The 18,482-nt window shown below is 32.5% G+C and overlaps 1 protein-coding gene across 1 annotated transcript in view; it reads left to right on the top strand.

Moving 5' to 3' along the window:
• Nucleotides 1-744: 744 nt before the first annotated feature.
• The window catches only part of Gabrg1 (gamma-aminobutyric acid type A receptor subunit gamma1), an 83,443-nt gene continuing 65,705 nt past the window's right edge, over nt 745-18,482 (top strand). Inside the window, exon 1 of the mRNA XM_005319963.4 lies at nt 745-1,176. Within this exon, the coding sequence (XP_005320020.1) occupies nt 1,073-1,176 (104 nt within the window). The 5' untranslated portion in view covers nt 745-1,072. The remainder of the gene's footprint in view (nt 1,177-18,482) is intronic.

Raw genomic sequence — 18,482 nt, 5'->3', positions numbered from 1 at the left:
ACCATCACCACCACCACCGTCTTCGCCTGTACAGTGGTTCCAGCTGCCAAAGGCTTTCTGGTTGCCGTGGCAACTCCGCGGCTCTGCTGGGAACTCAGAGCAGATCCTCTGAAGTTAGGTACCACACACCGGAGCTCAATAAACGCCCCGGCAACTGGGAGGGATGAGGAGAACAAGGACCACCCTCCTGAGGCTAAAGCTACCTTTCCACAATCAGAGTTTTGTTTTTGTTTTTGAAATGAGATCGTTTCTTGCCTGCCATTAGTGTCATCCTTTGGTGCCTGGCGGGAGGAGCTGACTGTAAATCCTGTGGCCGGGAGGGGAGAGGAAACGTTGTCACCGGGAATGTGACAAGCCCTCTCACTCATTCATTCAATTACAGATTCAGCATCTCCCGAGAGCTCTTTTGTGCAGAGCGCTGGGTCAGGTAGGAGGTGTGCAAAAAAAAAAAAAAAAGAAAAAAGAAAAAGAAAAAAAAAAGAGGCAACGCCCCACCTTCAAAATAAACAAATGATAATTAACCAAAATGAACAGAATTCTCCCTAGCCCGGGGGTGGGGGGTGGGAGGGACAGGCGCTGCCTGCTTCCCCCTGATCTCTCTTGGAAAACAGATTCCGAAGCCAAACCCAGGAGAGGGAAAGAGGCATTTTCTTTGAAACCCACAGGAGGGAAGGCTGGGGACTGGGCGGCGGGGGAGAGGGAGGCAGTCTTTCCTTAGGGAGGAGGTCTGTCAAGGCCACTCAAACGTTTCTCTGCGGCTGGGAGGAAGTAGAGGTTTATTTTCTTTTAGAAAAACGGAGCCCTTTTCCCTACTGGGCTCGGTTTCTAGTAGGGGAAGCTCCGCCCCTCTGGGCCACTGATTGGTCCAACTCTTTTTAAGATAATTTATGCCAGCATCCTCGGGATTTGATTGGCTTCCCGGCTGAGTTCCGCTGGGAGTCGCATCCTACCTGGTTAGGAGGTGTATGGCCATTCCACACTCTCCCAGCTCCTACTCACTGGGCTGCTGCTGAGGTGGGAGGCAAAGTCCTGGTTCGGAGATTGGGCAGTGTTAACAGAAAAAGAGATCCCGATGGGTTCTTGGAAAGCTTTTCTCTTCTCCCCTTTTCTTCTGTGGAGTCAAAGTAGAGGGGTGAGGTTGATGTTCTTATTATTGACCCTGCATTTGGGAAACTGGTAAGTAAATTCAAAACTTAAAACTATTTTTTTTTGACATCTAACTCTTTCCCTGTATTTCTCTTTCTTTAAAAGAAATCATTCTAAAGAAATTGCATTTCCTGGGGGAACATGTGTAATATTTACCATCATTTTATCTTCTGATTGTATCTGCTCACTCTCAGCATGAAATTAGCTTATTTCTGAAGCACTGAGATTAGTTCAGTTGCTGCTTTTTTTTACTTCAAGCACAGTACAAACTAGTAAAGGTTCAGTTACTGCGAAGGGGTGTGGAAGAGTAGAAATGACTTTGCTATTAAATTTAGTGAATGAATGCCATTGATGAACTTTCTGGATGATTCTGCATTTTAAAGACAGAGCTATCTCACAAACTTCTTAACAGCATGCATGGTTTGTTTGTTCATTTCTTTCCGGTATACTAATACTGATTTTCTTCCTTATTATTTAGTAACTTTCTGGAATAAACCAATGTTTTATAAGATTATAAATCTGGCTTAAATTTCTATCAAGGTTGAAAATGTGTAAATTTCAAGTCAGAAATGACCCTGTATATTTTATTGAAACCAGAGTTGAGTGGGTTTTATTTTATTTGGCTATCCACTAGCAATTACAAAATGTAAGGTGATATGAGTATCTTGGCTGTATGTGTGCATGACATTACCAATCACAAGGCTCCAGCCTAAGAGGAACAAGATTAGGCGGCAATAGCTTTCAATGAAACTTTGAAATTATTCTGGTAAGAAAATGAAATGCTCAGATGTCATATATGGATCATTTGAAAGAATAGAGGGTGAAAAGAATTAAAATGTATTCATTAAAAAATGTATAGGCACTATACATGTCTAGTCCACAACACTAAGATCATGCAACTTATTTTAAATAAGTGTATATATTTAAAGTTATATTATTGTATTATATAATTCCTCTTAGAACTTGACTAAGGAACTATGAAGATAGAAACATGTCTTTAAAACTGTAGCATCACTAAAATGAATTATTACTATAATTTTAGTGTATAGCTGGAGTATTTGCTTTTGCCATTACAAGCAGATAGAACAAATACATTTTCTTTCAGAAAATTGAGATTGGATTAAAGTATAAGAAATATCAGCTTTACCGGAAAATTTTTTTGTCATTTGGTATTTTCCTGATTTCACAGTTTCAGTTTATATATACATTTCCCTTAGACTGTCAAATGTTCTATATACCAAACATGTTCATCAATGAATCATTCCTTATATATGTTGCATCATGATGACTTATTTCTTTGACTATATTACAAAATTTTATAGAAGCTATTCAAATAGAACACACATCTTCATAGTATTACAAAAGTAAAGGCAAATTTACCTAGTGGTTTTCTGAAGTAACAACCTGTATACTCTTTCTGTTGTTGTAAGGACAACTTTCTCTTTCAATCTAACAGGCAAATCACTTAGGAAAAAAATCATGTTTTCCATTCAAGAAATCCTTTAAATAGTATACTTTGTTCTTAAGGATATTTATGTTAAAATAATTGCAACCGGCTCCTAAACTCCAGTTTCTCAGAGTTAAAGAACTCAGTGGTGTAGTGGACAAGGCACGGGCTTAGCAGTCTGAATACATAATGATGTGTGTCAAGCATCTATAACCTGTCTGGACTCAGTTGTTTAATCTAAGAAATGAGGGATAACAGTAGGCATTTATGTTTCCAGTGTTGGCATTCAATGCATGTAAGATTTGAACTGAAACATCAAATGACTCAAGGGCTGCTTCACTAGTTTATCTTAGTAGTTCTCAAAAGGGAAATTTGTAAATGTGAGTCCCATATACTTTTTTTTTACCATGTGCGTGAGTGGCTGTTATACAGTTTGATTGATAAACAATTCATTTTATCATAATACTAGAGATAAACTGCGTTATTCCATTCAATGAATATACATTAAAAAACAAATCTGTTGTTATAATTAGCTCTTAGAGACTCATGAAAGTTTATGCTTTCCATTTTTAAAGTAGATAAAGTTATGCTGAACTTTTCATGCTTTTAATACTTGGAGATACTTGATGTTAACATGCATTAACCACATACAATCATATTTATCTTTTTCTTTCTTGTTCTGAGGGATATTTTCAAAACTGACCACAGGTAGTTTTGTTTGTAAGTATTTTGATGTCATAGAAAAAATAAATGAGTCTTCACAATCATCTCAAATCATCTATTTTTGAATTTGCCAAATTGGAAGCTACTGTTTTCTAATTTGTGTGTGGTACTTGGGGGCTCTACCACTGAGGTCCATCCCCAACCCTTTTTGTTTGCTTTTTGAATTTTGAGACTGGATTTCACTAAGGTTCCCAGGCTAATCTTAAACTTTTGATCCTCTAGTCTCAGTCTCCCAAGTAGCTGAGATTACAGGGGAGCATCACTGTGCTTGGCTAATCTTTGTTGTTGTGTTTTGAGGGATCAAACCCATATTCTCCTGCATGTGCATGCAAGACAAGCACTCTATTACTAAACCACATTCCCAGTCCTTGTTTGTTTGTTTAATTTCAAGATGATATCTCACTAATTTGCCTTGGTTAACCTCAAACTTGGGATCCTCCTGCCTTAACCTCCCAAGTAGCTGTGATTATGGTCAGATACCACCATGCCTAGCTGACTTTTTTTTTTTTTCCTGCTTTCTTGTGTGGTGGTGCTGGAGGTAAAATCCAGAGCCTTCTCCCTGCTAGGCAAACATTCTACCACTGAACCATATCTCCAGTCCTTATTGTTTCTTATATCTAATCAGATGCAAAACCATCTCTCCTTAATAGTTTTCATTAACACCTTCATTAAAATGTTCCATTAATACTTTCTCTCTTTATTACTTTTCATTAAAAACATAAAGGAGAAACATTATATTGATTTTTATATTGGTAAACTGTGAACACTCATCCTTCTTTTATAGCTAAAACCTGTAGTCATGGATCCTGTGTTACATTCACCAGGAGACCCTATGGTTTCTGTTCAAGTTGGTTTAAATTTACTCAGCTTTCTTTGACTTCTTTGTAATGTTGAAAAAAAATCTAGCTATAAGCAGATTTTCAAAAAGAGTTTAAAAAGCGCCTTGAGGTTTTATGTGTTCGAAAATGTAAGCTATGATCAACTTTGATCAACAAGTTTTATTTTGAGACAATCTCAAGGAAAATACTTGTTCTTATATAAAAATTTTCCATGAATCAATAATCATACAGTGATACAGTGTAGCATTCAACCTCCCAGATGAAAATATTCAAATATAATTGCTTTTAAAATATACTTTAGCAATATTTCTGTGGGGGTGGTAGTGAATGAAAGATTTTTCTTTAGATGTCTAAATTTTTGGTTTAAATTTCTAATATACTAAAGATAACCAAGAAAACTTGAGAAGAAAACGCTGCTCCATGATAATTACATATTTAAAGAACTGTGAGACAACATAATTTTGAAAATAAAATACAAATGTCATAATTGACAAGTCCCTTGTTTGTAAAGTCTTTTAAATTATCCAAACAAGAAATACCTTTCTTCAAGTTCATTCCATTCTATACTATAAAATGTACATTTGACTAATTAATAAAAGGAAATGCTTGACATTTCATTCAAACACTAAATAGATTAATATAATATTTTATAGTTTCTTAAATGTGATTAAAATTGCCTTGGGATACAAGAATGAAGATGGAGGCCCAAAGAGGGTAGACAAGGATGGATACAAAGTTTAAAAGTGGCTTTTGAGATATTGAGAAAATGTGATTTTTCATAGTCAATGACTGCTAGGAGGCAAGCGGAGGAATGAACTCAAATGGAGTAGAGCAGGCCCCAAGTGGAAAGTCTGGATTTTACCATCAAATTTAAATTCTAGTTTCAGCTTTACCATTTCCTATTGGAATAATCTCAGACAAGTCTTGAGGCAGAGAATCATCTATATTTCCAGATTATTTCAAGACCAAATAGAAAATTTGTGCAAAGAGCCTATCAATGGGACTGGGGTTGTGGCTCAGCGGTAGAGCGCTCGCCTAGCTCGTGTGAGGCCCTGGGTTCGATCCTCAGCACCACATAAAAATAAAATAAAGATATTGTGTCCAACTACAACTAAAAAATAATAAATATTAAAAAAAAGAACCTATCACTTACTGCTTTGTCTGAAAAAGGCAGAATAGCATATATTGTGTAAACTCACAGTAGTATTGATCTTTGTTAAAGTAATTTTAAGTCCAGTAGAATGAAATCCTTAAATCCTTGTGTGCAATTTAATACCCTTAAGTTTGGGAGAGATCACTCATTCATGTATTCAACAAATGTTTATTGAATACCTGCTGTGTGTGGAACCTAGTGCAATATGCTAAGCTTACAGTGAAAAGAGTACACAGGAGCACTACCCATAGGGCGCCTATCTATCTGCTAAGATCTAGAAGTATGGTTTTAATCAAAAGAAAACAACTTTTAGTCAAAATATGTAGACATAGCTCGAGGATTTAAATTCTTGAGGCTAGAAGATGCTGAGAACAAATCATGGCTAAGAAAAGAGAATTGAAGAGCCATAAGATTTCTCATCAGCTGTACTAGAAGACTATTGGGAAAATGTCTCCCAAATTCTTATGACAAATATCCAGCCTAGATTATGACATTTAATCAAATTTCCAGTTAAACAGGAAGGGAGAATAAAGTCCAGATACTGTTACTTGCCCATTTTACACATGGAAAAACAGGCAGAGATTTTTTTGAAAACTTAATACTCATTTTGGTGATAAGTGTTGGATTCAAATCTCAAATACAAGTATTCGATGTCCAAAGCCTGAATTTTTAAAGGTCAAACCACTCAGATTACAAATACAATATAAATCAAAGCAAGTAGGCTGACTGTGGATGAAGGGGAAGGAAAAGGAAGAGAAGGAAAGAGAAAAGAAGAGACATAGGAGAGAAGGGTAAGGGAGAGGAGAACCATTCTGGGAAGGACTGGAAAAGGAAGGAAAGATAATGTAATTATCCTTTCATTGATAGAGGCAGAGTAGGTAGAAAAATCTACTCTACATATACATTTACTTTCTTGGATATCATGTACATTTCTAGAAAAATTATTTTAAGAAAAAAAAGTTGGATCAATAAAATAAGATTATAGTATAAAGAATTAAAAGCAAGAATTTTTTTATGTGTAAGTAAGTTTTGTTGAGGAATGGCTACTTTATTTTAAAGGATGTTACATAAAATCACAGTTGAATTTATTATGCATATTTGTACAGTCATACCATAACCAAGCAGTGAATGTTACTTGAAGGCAGATTTTCATGCCACATAGAGGTCCTTTAACAAGATAATGGATGCCTAATCACTAGGTTTATTCAAACAGAAGCCTGTTAGCGGTTTCTTGTACTCTGTAGGAGGCAGATAAATTTATGATTTTCTTTCTATTTTTAAACATCTGAGAATTGAATTGTCTCAGTATTAAAATAGTTTGGAAAATCAAGTCTTGTGTTTCAGAAAATAGTCTTAGCTGCTAATGAATTCTGTAAACATACATTTAAAATTTGCCATTTATTCAGCAACTATTTACCCAGCAGTTTTTATGTAATAAGGTTCTTAGGACCTGCAGATAAAATGTTAAGCAAGATAAAGTCCTCGCCCTTTGTGTTTCTGTAGTCCGAAGAGGATATATATACAACTTATGTGAGATGCACAGGACAGAGAAATCTGAGGCCTTGTTTCTGGTGAACTTAATTCTGGTAGTTTAGGTTGAGATGACTTATTAATAGAAATAAGAAAAGAGGTGAAATGTAAGTGCTACTGAGAATTCTAGATGAGGTGCCGTGAGAATACTAAGGAGGCTGCAATCAATGCAACTCTGAAAAAAGATTGTATGCTGTCAGTTGTCACATGCACAAGTTCAGGTCACTGTTAGTGAAGGGTGTAGAGAGACAGGTAATATAACTGTGACCCCTGGTCTGGTTTCAGAGTTTGATAGTTTTTTGAAAGCTTTGTTCTCTGGTCATCTATTCTGTGGCATTAAAATAGTGACATCTTACTAAAGGCTATATAATTTAGTGTAATCGTGAAATTCTGAACCATGGGAATCCTTTTCTCCCAGAAAACATTTAACTCTAAAATTTAACATTTCTCTTTATTTTTGGATAAGCATCAAATGACAAAGTAATGGAGACTATGCTAAGCCATAGAGATATGCAATTAAACTAGATAGTTCCTGCTCTTCAACCTATAGATAGAGTGGGAAGATTAGAAAATCTATTATTAGGATATATTTGGTTTAATACAAACATTTTAATGTTAGTGTGATTTGGTTCTCCAGATAACATTAAGACTGCTAGAATGGGATTTGTGCATGTAGCCCAGTGGTAAAGCACTTGCCTAGACCATGTAAGACCCTGTGTATGATACCCAGAATAGCAAAAACAAACAAACAATCAAACAAACTCTAGAATGGAAGATTCTGATCTCCAAGTTAATCTTTGAGTAGATTTCTAGGACTATCACTTATAATTATACAATATGTGAATTGCCTGAGTACAGAAACACATTCACCTCTCAGTCATCCTTGATGTATATGCTAGTATACAAATTATATATGTATATGCCAGTATAAAAATTATTTTCGAGCATATTTCACAATGTTTTGAGTAAGGAGTACCTATTACACAATTTGGCCTTCTGATTAGCAAAATAGTAGCCATATTGGCTGGATTGGATTTCAGTGCTACTCATATCTCTGTATTCTATAATCTATTTTTTTATTAGGTAAATGTGGCTTATGAATATATGTTTTCTTCTGGCATTTATTTACTAATTATTTTTTTAAAACCTTAAATTCATAACTCAAATAGATTAGAAGAAAAGGTTGGTTGTTTCTTTTGTCCTTATTTTTATTTTCTTGTTTTTAAAGTGGATGATTCAAGACTCTCTTATGTTTCAGTCTGATTTTAAGATTCTGAGAGAAGAAAAAATACATATGCTTCTATATTCAGAGGTATTAATTTCCATCTTTTTCACTTTTAAGGTTTTGTTATGTATTTTATAACTTAAAGTCTCAATATGATGATTTCATTTTGCAAAATTTTAGCAGATTTAAAACATTTATCCGATGAATAAATGCATCAGAGATTTACAAAATGTGAATATCATGAAAGGTTGAATCATTTCTTAATCTAATCTATGTGCTAGTAGGCTTTATGGATACAACCTAAAAAAAGAAAAGAAAAAAAAAGAAAAAAACCAGGAAACAGAGGATTTTAAAAATATACTATAATGATATTGTTTTCTTTCTCTTCTTTCAAAAAATATCCACATAGAAGTCATTCCAAAAGAACATTTATTATCTCTGGATATTTATCACATCTCTGAAGACTAGTCATGGAATATATGGTTTGTAGTTTTCTACACTCTATTTTAAATAGCACAGTTGACCTGCCAAACAAAGTAAATAAAACAAAAACAAAAGTTCAAAGGTTGGCAAAGAACATTGTTTTATTAGTAGTATTTGTTGTTATCCTAAGGATCAATCATTAAACTACAAAAGTTTCAACTGTATAACCAAAAACATTTAGAAAACATTTTAAAATTCTTTTTTACAATCTAAATATATGCTACTGTATCTACTAATTTAAAAACTACTTTGTTATTACACTCTCCCTTCTTATTAATGATTAGAATTTCATATTCTTGTGTGCAAATTGATAAACTATGTTCCATTAGGCTTAGGAATTGCCCCAAATCCTTTTGAAATTAATGAAACATTCTGTAATAAAATTATAGGTACCTATCTACCTTTCTAGATCAGTAAACCTATTTTATCTTGTTTTTAATGATAGTGCAGCATTCTGCATTTTAGAGGTATAATTTATGAAATCATTCCATAATAAATTATCTCACTTGCATTTTGTCTATTTTAAACATTTCATGTGTGTCTATCCATGCCTTTTATTTCAATATATGTATCAATATTGTCAAATTATTTATCATAATGCCAATCTCACATTCTGTTGATGGTTATAACATATGCCATTTATCCATATTATTATCACTACTTGATGTAATGAATTTATTAATAATTGTCCATATCGCTAAAATTTTACATTTTAAATTTACTTTCTCTTGCAGTGTTAGCAAATTTTAATATATTTTTTTGCTTTTTGCCCTCTGAATTATTGTATATTAGCTACATTGTAAATATATGTCAGCTGATGTTTTGTCTCTAGCATTGAATAAAGTGATCTATGCCATTCATGAATTCTTTTAATTTTTTATTCTGTTCCTAAGTTGGTTACCGATTACCACTAATGGTCCCCTCACCTCAAAGGTCAAAAAAGCATTTTCAATATCTTCTGTAATTGTTTTACACTTTATTATAGTTTGTTCTTAATTATACTATGTGAGTTAGGAACATTATTTTGATTTCTTCTGAATTAATCAGCATTTCCATACAACTTGATGAATAATTTAATTGTTTATTTATAAATCAACTAGTAACTTTGATCCTAAAATAGATTTCTATACATTAAAATGGATTAGTACTATTATCAGAAATTTAAAAAACATGTAAGATTAGCTATCATAATTCTCCTAATATGCCCAATAGATATAATTGAAAATGTTTTAAATTCACCTGAATTTTACCCTGAGTTCTCACATCCTTTCCATCCATTCACCTATACTGTAATTTTTAAAATAATTATTAGACCCTTAGAGTGTGTTGGACTTTGGGCCAGATGCCAGTGATGTCATATTGAATGCCCTAGGCCCTTTCTTATAGTTGCTTAGAGCTTATGGGGTTCATAAATAAATAAATAAATAAATAAATAGTTAACTAAGAGGCAATATGATCAATATTCTTAGTTTATACTACCTGTGCCAATGAACTAGAAGTAAGAATTTGGGCAAGTTACTTAAACCTCTCAGAAACTCAGTTATCTTCATTTATAAAATTTATAGGATACTTGTTTATTTACTCATTCATGCAACAAACAATTGTGTGCTCATTTTGCGCTAGACATTTTTCTAAGTACTGACATTGCATCAGAAAAAAAAAAAAGAAAGAGAAATTCCCATACTCATGGATCATGATGAGAACTAACACAATATGTTGAGAATGCTAGGAAAATGCTTACTTTTTAAGGTTATTGTGAAAGTGAATTTCTTTCATTTTAAACAAATTTTAGTATGAGCAAGGTCAGAAATTCCACATTTAGCTCCTACTTGATGAATGCATGCCTGGACCACATTAAGCAAGTTGAACTAGACAAAATTGTTTTCCAGTTCAATAGATTTAGCCAAACATCATCTTCACAGATGATTTAGTAATATATCTAAACTACTGAAATCTTACTGTACATTGACAGAGCGGAAAATTTTAAAAATTGACTTAACCCTGGTAGGATATATTATTTGTTTCTTTGTATAAGAAATTAATTTACAAATAGTTCATATTCTGAATAATCATTAAATTTAAAATATTGGCTATCCTGAGCTTAATTCAGTTGAACAAAGGAGGACCAACTTGGTTTTCTAGCTTAGGAGTCATATATGAAGAAACTATAAACTCATTTCTCCCTGTCAGCTACGTTTCCCCTGTATTATATAATTCTGACCATTTTTTTTCATTCCATGCTTATCATCATCTTCCACTAAGTATCTTCCCCAAGTATTTCAAATGGAATCAAAACAAAATTTTTCTAATGCTACTTCTGATAGATGTTTAAATATTTCATGAATGCTCAGAAGGCACTAGGAAACCTATTGGATTTCCATTATGTTGTTTAGAGTCTTATCTTTCCTACCATCAATATTTTTCTACCATACATCAATATTTTACCAAATATGGAATTAAATTTTCATTTTCTTTTTGGTATTTCTTATTAAAATTGAATTATATCACTACTTGTACAATAGATTCCAATGATAGTTCAATTAAGAAAATAATGATCATGATTACAAGTCATTTTGAAGGTCAAATCCTCTAGTAGAAATATTGCCCAATTGGAAAGTTTGTAAAACTTTTGTAGTTTTTAAAGTTATTTTTGTGGTTTTTGAAAACAAACTAATAAGATTACAGTATATCTAGACAACACAAAATAGGTTAGAGTTACTGATATTTAAAAAAAAATGCTAGTGAAACTGTCATTTCTACTCAATGGTCCCAAACTCTACAATTTGGGATCACAGTCATAATTGCTTATATGAGATACAGAGCAGAAGAGTCAAAGAGAGAATGAGAAGAAAGAAGGAAGTAGGGGAGGAAGAAGGAAAGATGGAAGAAAAGAATAGGAAGATAAGAAATAACTGACAATGAGAGGGTGTATGTGTGCATTTGTCTTTTTGTGTGTGTGAATGTGTGAAATTTAGAATCATTGCATTGAACTACTAAATAGTAACTTTTGCAATCGGTTTAAAACATTTCGCATTATACATATTGTTATGTATTATTAGGAGAACATCACAATCCTTTTATTCATACTACTTCGTAAAGAATATTTAAAATTTAGCTGAGAAATAATGAGCTATAATGAATTTATAATTAATGAAAAGTGAAAAGGCAACTATATTAAAGAATGCAAAGGGCAGCAGTAGATGGTTGCAAAATTATTCAAAATAATGACATCATGGTGGCTACACTGGAACTGAAAAGATGAACCAGGTGATCCTGTACCATCATTCTTCCTCTGTCATCATTTTCATATTCAGCCTCATCACAAACTTGGAAAATGATTGTTTAAAATAATGTCTAATTAATTTATTTGACTTACAAAATCTTAGTTAAAAATGTTTCCAAGTTCAGATAATAAGGAAAGGAGGTATGTGGTGTAATAAAATAAATTCAGATACCTAATAATTACTGCATTAAAAATATTGGCCATCCTGAGCTTAATTCAGTTGAGCATACTAAGACCAAGCATTCTTTCAGTGTTCAGCTATGACTTTATGAGCTTTTATGTAAATTGAAAATAGCAAAAGTGTTCTTGCTAGACTATATTTTCAGTTAATAAAACCTACTACTTTAAAATGTTGTTTGTTGGTAGACAAGGGTACTTTCTGCTAAGGAACACTGCATGTAATAAGCTTTACCTCTGGCTACCCCACCATATGTTAAATTTAGACAGTAAATGGAGAATAGGAGGCATACTCTTTCTCCTGGTCATCTTGCCTCTTCCCTATCAATATAAAACGAAGCAAAGAACATATATCTCCCTCTTTTTAAACTCTGTTTATCAAGATCTTTTGTAATAGAAGATTCTTTTTATCCTAAAATCAATTAAATATTTTTTTAAATGTGGTTTTATATATTAAAAAAAAACTGTGCTTAAGCAAGCTAACTAAACAAATACATGAATGACAGACTACAGGGTATCACCTGAGCTCCAGTGAAGAATTGATCAACCAAACATCAGAAAAATTGAGAACAGGAAAGTCCTGAGGTTCAGGTAGCAGAAATCCCTGCATTTTCCTTCTTGGGCTAAGCCTTTAACTGAACTGCACTACAAACTAGCAATTTCTGCAAACATTAGATAAAATTCCCCAAGGGCAGAAGTGAATGACTGCCTCACTTAGAGGGGTAATGTGTCTACCTTATTCTAAACAACTTAGCCTGAGATATAGATCCCTGGGCTACCAACAGGGCACATCCATGTGGGTTCTTTTTAGATGAATTCAAATTAAAGCAAAATAGGAAATTATACACACAAGTGTCTATAAAACTAGCCATTTGTGACAAGGGAACTGGAACCTGGAGAAGAAAATAATTTTGGCCCTTCTTTTGCTCAGAACATGATTTTATCTATTGGTTTCGTTTTAAATGATCATATAAGATTAACTTGGAGGTATTTTCAGCAATACTTTCTGAAACCAGAGATGTCTGTCTGAAGATAGACAATATGATACTGATCAAGCCATATTTGATGTTTACATTAATTATGGCTATATCCATATAGTCAGAGGTATAAGTTTGTGTAATGTAGGAAGTTAAGTTTTTAAATTTAAAATATTCTTTCAAGTTAACAATTGCCTTTTTAAAAAACATTTCACTTTGTTTATTAATTATCACACACTCACAAACTTTCCACATCACTATAATGTTCAGGCAGCCAAGATAGAGAGCCATAGGACTCTCTGAAATTGCAGAAACTCTATTCTCCTTCAATTTAAAAAAAACACATATATAGATGTATTATTCTGTGTTATTCCTCCTTCAGTCTCAGCAAATTGACCTAGGCTTTCATTTCACTTTGTTTTGTTTTTAGCAAGCCAGTTTTAGAAAAGGCCCACATCTGCAGAACATGCATCTTTTTTTTTTTAATTTGCTTTAAAAGTATGCCCCTAACTTCAGAAAGGACCATTCTTCTGGCCCCCTCAGATATCTAATAGCCATCTCTTTAATTTTACGATTTGGATTTTAGCATTTTTCTGGTTTATCATTAATGGTGGTTAAGACTTTATTTACTTCTCTCTTTGCTACTTTTGGTTGATTTCTGAGAAAGGAATGATAGCATGTCTACCATTTTCAGAATGAAGTCCTAAATTACCTGTTACAAAAGCTTTCTAATATTTGTTCACCATCTAAGGACTCACAAAGCTCTAACCTCTAAAAGTTGAATGATAAAACTGTCTCAAAGATATTTATAGAGTTATCACATGTTATCACACTATCATTAAATGATTATTATTAATACAAAATTTAAGCTTCCATCTTCTATCTATATGCTTTCTATCTTCTATCTATCTTCTATCTCTGGGGATTATTCACTTTTGTTTCCTCAATATCCAGGAAGATTCTTGGTACACAATAATCACCTACTAAATATTTTTCAAATGAAGTTGAATAAAATTTAATGAAATTTTTTTTTAAAACTAACTGGAATATAAATTTCACAAGGTCCAATGGCCAATACATACAAATTAGCATTATTCTACTGTACTCACAGATTATTATCTATATTCTATTTTACTAACAATCAAGAAAATATGATGAAATAAAAGTTAGGTACTATTTCACAGCCATTAAATAGGAAAAATGAATTATGTGACTATACTTTAATAATTTACTAGTTATTTGTATATTTGTGTCATTTAGGGATCCATATGTAAATAAAAAATATAGTAATTAGCTATTCATACTAATGATTAAATTTACTATAATACTATACTGCATTCATTACAACAGTTATAATCATTGGAAAGAGAGGTTTTACTCTTTGAACTGGGTGTTGGGTTCATAAATAGTTGATTATTGCATAATCTACTGTTTTGGAGTTCCTAAAATATTGCATAGTAACCTCTTTCTGCCACAACCTACCATCACATTTAACTAGAAGATATTCTTCTAAGTAACTAGTAAAGGACCTGATAAGTATGATCATTGATACACCTGAATTACTTAATTATACTCATTTTATATGTGATATGATAATTATTTGGAATTTATTTTGTCATTAAGTAGTTGTGAGATCTTAATGAAATCATTTATCTTTTCAGAATTCCAGTCTCCATTTTTTTCTTTTTTCATGTAAGCAGTAGTACACAACAGTTTCTAATCATGTGAGCACTTAGAACATTGTATGTTCCTAAAGATGCTTACTGGGAGGGTTAACAATTTAAAGCCTATAGAAAATATCAAATTTGAGATTGTATACATACTTTTTCCCCCAGTATAACCTCTTATGTGTGATTTTACTCAAGTGAGTAACAAACCCTAATGATGAAAACAAAGCATTCTAGTTAATTGTCTATTAATATTAAAGTGACAGTACAAGCAAAATGTCCTAGTTAACTAATTGTTTTCGATGGTATTAATATAAGAGTGATAGTGGTAATCATGATTTCTGTGTCTATATTTATTCATTTTCTAAGTGTAAAATGGCAAACCTCAGATTCCTTATTCAAGTGTATTTAGTTAGTATGCCAGTACTGAGTTAACTGATTAACTTGTTGTTAATATTTATTAATAGATTTTTTAGAGAATAAAACTAGGGTAACTTCAAAGAATAATAATGTTAAAAACAAATTTGATATTTTCTTTTTAATAGCATGGAAGAATTTTTCACCATGATGATTTAAGAATCAATTAATATAAAAATGTCAAAATGTGAGTAAAAATCACAAAGCCTTTATTATATTTTTCTCAATCCTTTTTAAAAACAATGTATCTACTTAGTAAAAGGAGCAGCAATTGTTTCTTTTTTCAAAGAAATATATAAATCATCCTCCAGTGCATTTAACTTGCAATTATAAGATGTTTGCTCAAACTTTGGAGGAAAAATTTTTATCAATATTCCTTCAGGCTTTAGTCATATTCCTTAGGCAATTCATTAAGCTACTCTTGGTTTCATCACTGCTTTATTACCAGATTAATGGAAGAGGCTCCCTCAAGTGTCAGAAACAGAATGTTTGCAGTTACTTTTATGTGAACTATATACAGGGTGACTGCATAATCTTTCATTCAAAGTAGGTCATTTTTGGTGAGAAGGTACTATTAAAAACTATTCCAGGACATCAGTTGTAAATTAGGACTGATTGGGCAAAACTTCAGTGAATATTTATCTTTTCATGAAAAATGGTCTATATGAATTGATTGACCTGCTTTAGACATATTTTCCCTCTAGTGGAAAAGATGGTTTCTATTCATGTATGTATGGCTTAGTCCTCTTCTTATTTTGTCTTTACTTAAATAGTCTCTTAGCTATTAATTAAAAAACTCTTATTTGTTACATAAAAGTTAAAACAGTCATTAAAGCACTTTTTATATCCCAGTGCCTCATCCCAGAGGCTGAGGCAGGAGGAGTGTAAGTTCAAGGTCAGCCTCAGCAACTTAGCAAGGGCCTAATAAATTTAGGGAGACCCTGTCTCAATAAACAAACAAACAAACAAATAAAAAGACAAAGGTTGTGGAAGTGGCTCAGTGGTTAAGCATCCCTGGTACCAACAACCCTCCCCCCCAAAAAAACAACTTTCACATGCAATAGTTTCTTATATCATCCGAATATATATATATACACACACACATATACATATATACAGTTTTAGAGTAAAATAAGTAAACAATTTATATGACTCAAAACTTTCTTTAATAAGTAGTTGCAAGTTATAATTGCAGAATGTACAAGCAGAGACCTTTAAGAAGCTGATGCCAATATGAAATTAGACATGCAAGAGAAATTTTTAAAAAATTGTCTAGGAATCATAGGAGGAAGAATTGTGAGTAGGCTTGAGAGAAGAGAAGTTTTGGTAATATGCATGTCTGACATCTATGAAAGTAGAGGGTGGAGAAGGAGTTTGAGTCAAAAGAGTCTCAGAGTGCAGCGAGCTTCTAAGAAAGTCTTGCCAGGCCAGTGGGGTTCCTCCAAGGCAAGTATCCTTTTAGAGTAACCCTTATTGAGGCAGGAATGGATCTGCCCTACTGCTCCCTCCACATTCAGTTATTGCCTGAAAGCAGCCTGGGGCAGCTTGGGTCTGCACAGACTGCCAATCCTGAGCCCTGGCAGCCAGGCTGGCAGGGCAGCTAATGTTCCCAGTCCAGAGAACTGAATGGCAAATTTTCAGGGCTGCCATGATAATTTTCTTGACAGAGAATAATGCCCTGCCTCTCTCCATTAAAGTCTCTATTTAATTATTTATTTTGTATGATTAGATATTTATTTCAGAGCACTTTCTGGTATACAAAAAGCAGCAATTCATTTTAAGGTAGGCATTCCTGACAAATTAACTCTTTTTTTGTGTATTTATATTACAAAATGTATCCAGGAAAATTGTTGGTTACTATTAACATACAGAAAAAAATAAATTTTTCATAATGCCACTCATGTAGAATATTAAGTGTGTACATTATAGTGTTTTCACATCAAGCATTTTAAATTATTTTACATAGATGAAGGAAAGAGATTATTTTTGTTATTTTCATGCAATATTGAATTATGAACATAATTTCATGTTTTTAGAGGCTTTTACCATCAATTGAGTGGATGGATGCATTCTATTATGTGAGTGTGTCATTTGTTGAAACCATACTCTTATTGTTTTAAAATTGTGCTATCACATTAAACTGTTATAAACATTATTGTATGTAATGTTTTCTCTATTATTTGAGTAATATTTTCCTTTAATAGAAAATATGATCATCTAAGTTAGGAATAAAGTGTTATTTGCCTTTGTATTCCCAGCACTTCATGCATTTTTAATACATGGTAATTCCTCCACAAGTGAATTAAAACACTGGGTCAGAGACTGAGCACATTAGAAAGTCATCTTCATCAGAAGTGTGATTCATTGAGAGGATTATTTAGCTTCCCAGAACACAACGGCTGAGAGACTAAGCATTCTAGCCACACACAATCCAAGTAATTCCCAATTACATACCATAACAATTTCTGTGTTCTTTTGAATTAGGAAATACAAAACCCAACCCCCTGTATTTTTCAATAAAGATAACATGAGATGATGCAGTGAAACTTCAAAGGGAAGAGAAACATGTCTTCAAATTAAAGCAATCTTGTTTTAAATCTTGATTGTATCATTAAATAACTGTGTGCCCTGAAGATTGTTATTTTTTTAATCTGTAAAATAAGTATAAGGGCCAGGGTTGTGGATCAGTGGTAGAGTGCTTGCCTGGCATGTGTGAGGCACTAGGTTCCATCCCGGGCATCAGATAAAAATAAACAAATGAAATAAAGGTATTAAAAAATAAGTACATAAATATTTATTTCATGAAATTATTGTGGATTAAATATCATAATGTGTGAAAAAATGTACACAGTTCTTAAAACATAATAGGTAACTAATGGTATATTATAGACACACAATTGCTCATAACAGTGAAGACATCAATCAATATAGGAAACAATTTTTAAATTTACATTACCAGGATTCTAAAAGTATTTCCATTTAAGTAGAAATAATACTAATTTATTTAAAATAAGTTGAAAATCATATTTATGAAACAAATAATTATCCAAATGAATAGTTATACAAAATTTGTAAAAGTTATAAAAACTTCCCAGCCCTGTAACAGAGATCAAGGTATCAGGTGTGCTATAACAACTGTTTTAAAATTTAAAAGTACTAGGCTGGGATTGTAGTTCAGTGGCAGAGCACTTGCCTAGCATGTGTGAGGCACTGGGTTCAATCTTCAGCATCACATAAAAATAAACAAATAAAATAAAGGCATCTATCCATCTATAACTTCAGAAAAAAATTAAAAGTACTATTTAACCACAATAATATCAATAATAATAATAATAATAAAGTAATTAAGAATTCTGAAGTTAATTTTGATAGCTTACAGGAAAATTGTGGACAAATTAATTGATAAAATTTTTTT

This window comes from Ictidomys tridecemlineatus, chromosome 9 (assembly GCF_052094955.1).
Source record: "Ictidomys tridecemlineatus isolate mIctTri1 chromosome 9, mIctTri1.hap1, whole genome shotgun sequence".
NCBI classification, from domain to species: Eukaryota; Metazoa; Chordata; class Mammalia; order Rodentia; family Sciuridae; genus Ictidomys; species Ictidomys tridecemlineatus.
Note: the sequence above shows the minus strand (reverse complement) of the source record. Positions and strands in the feature narration are given on the sequence as shown.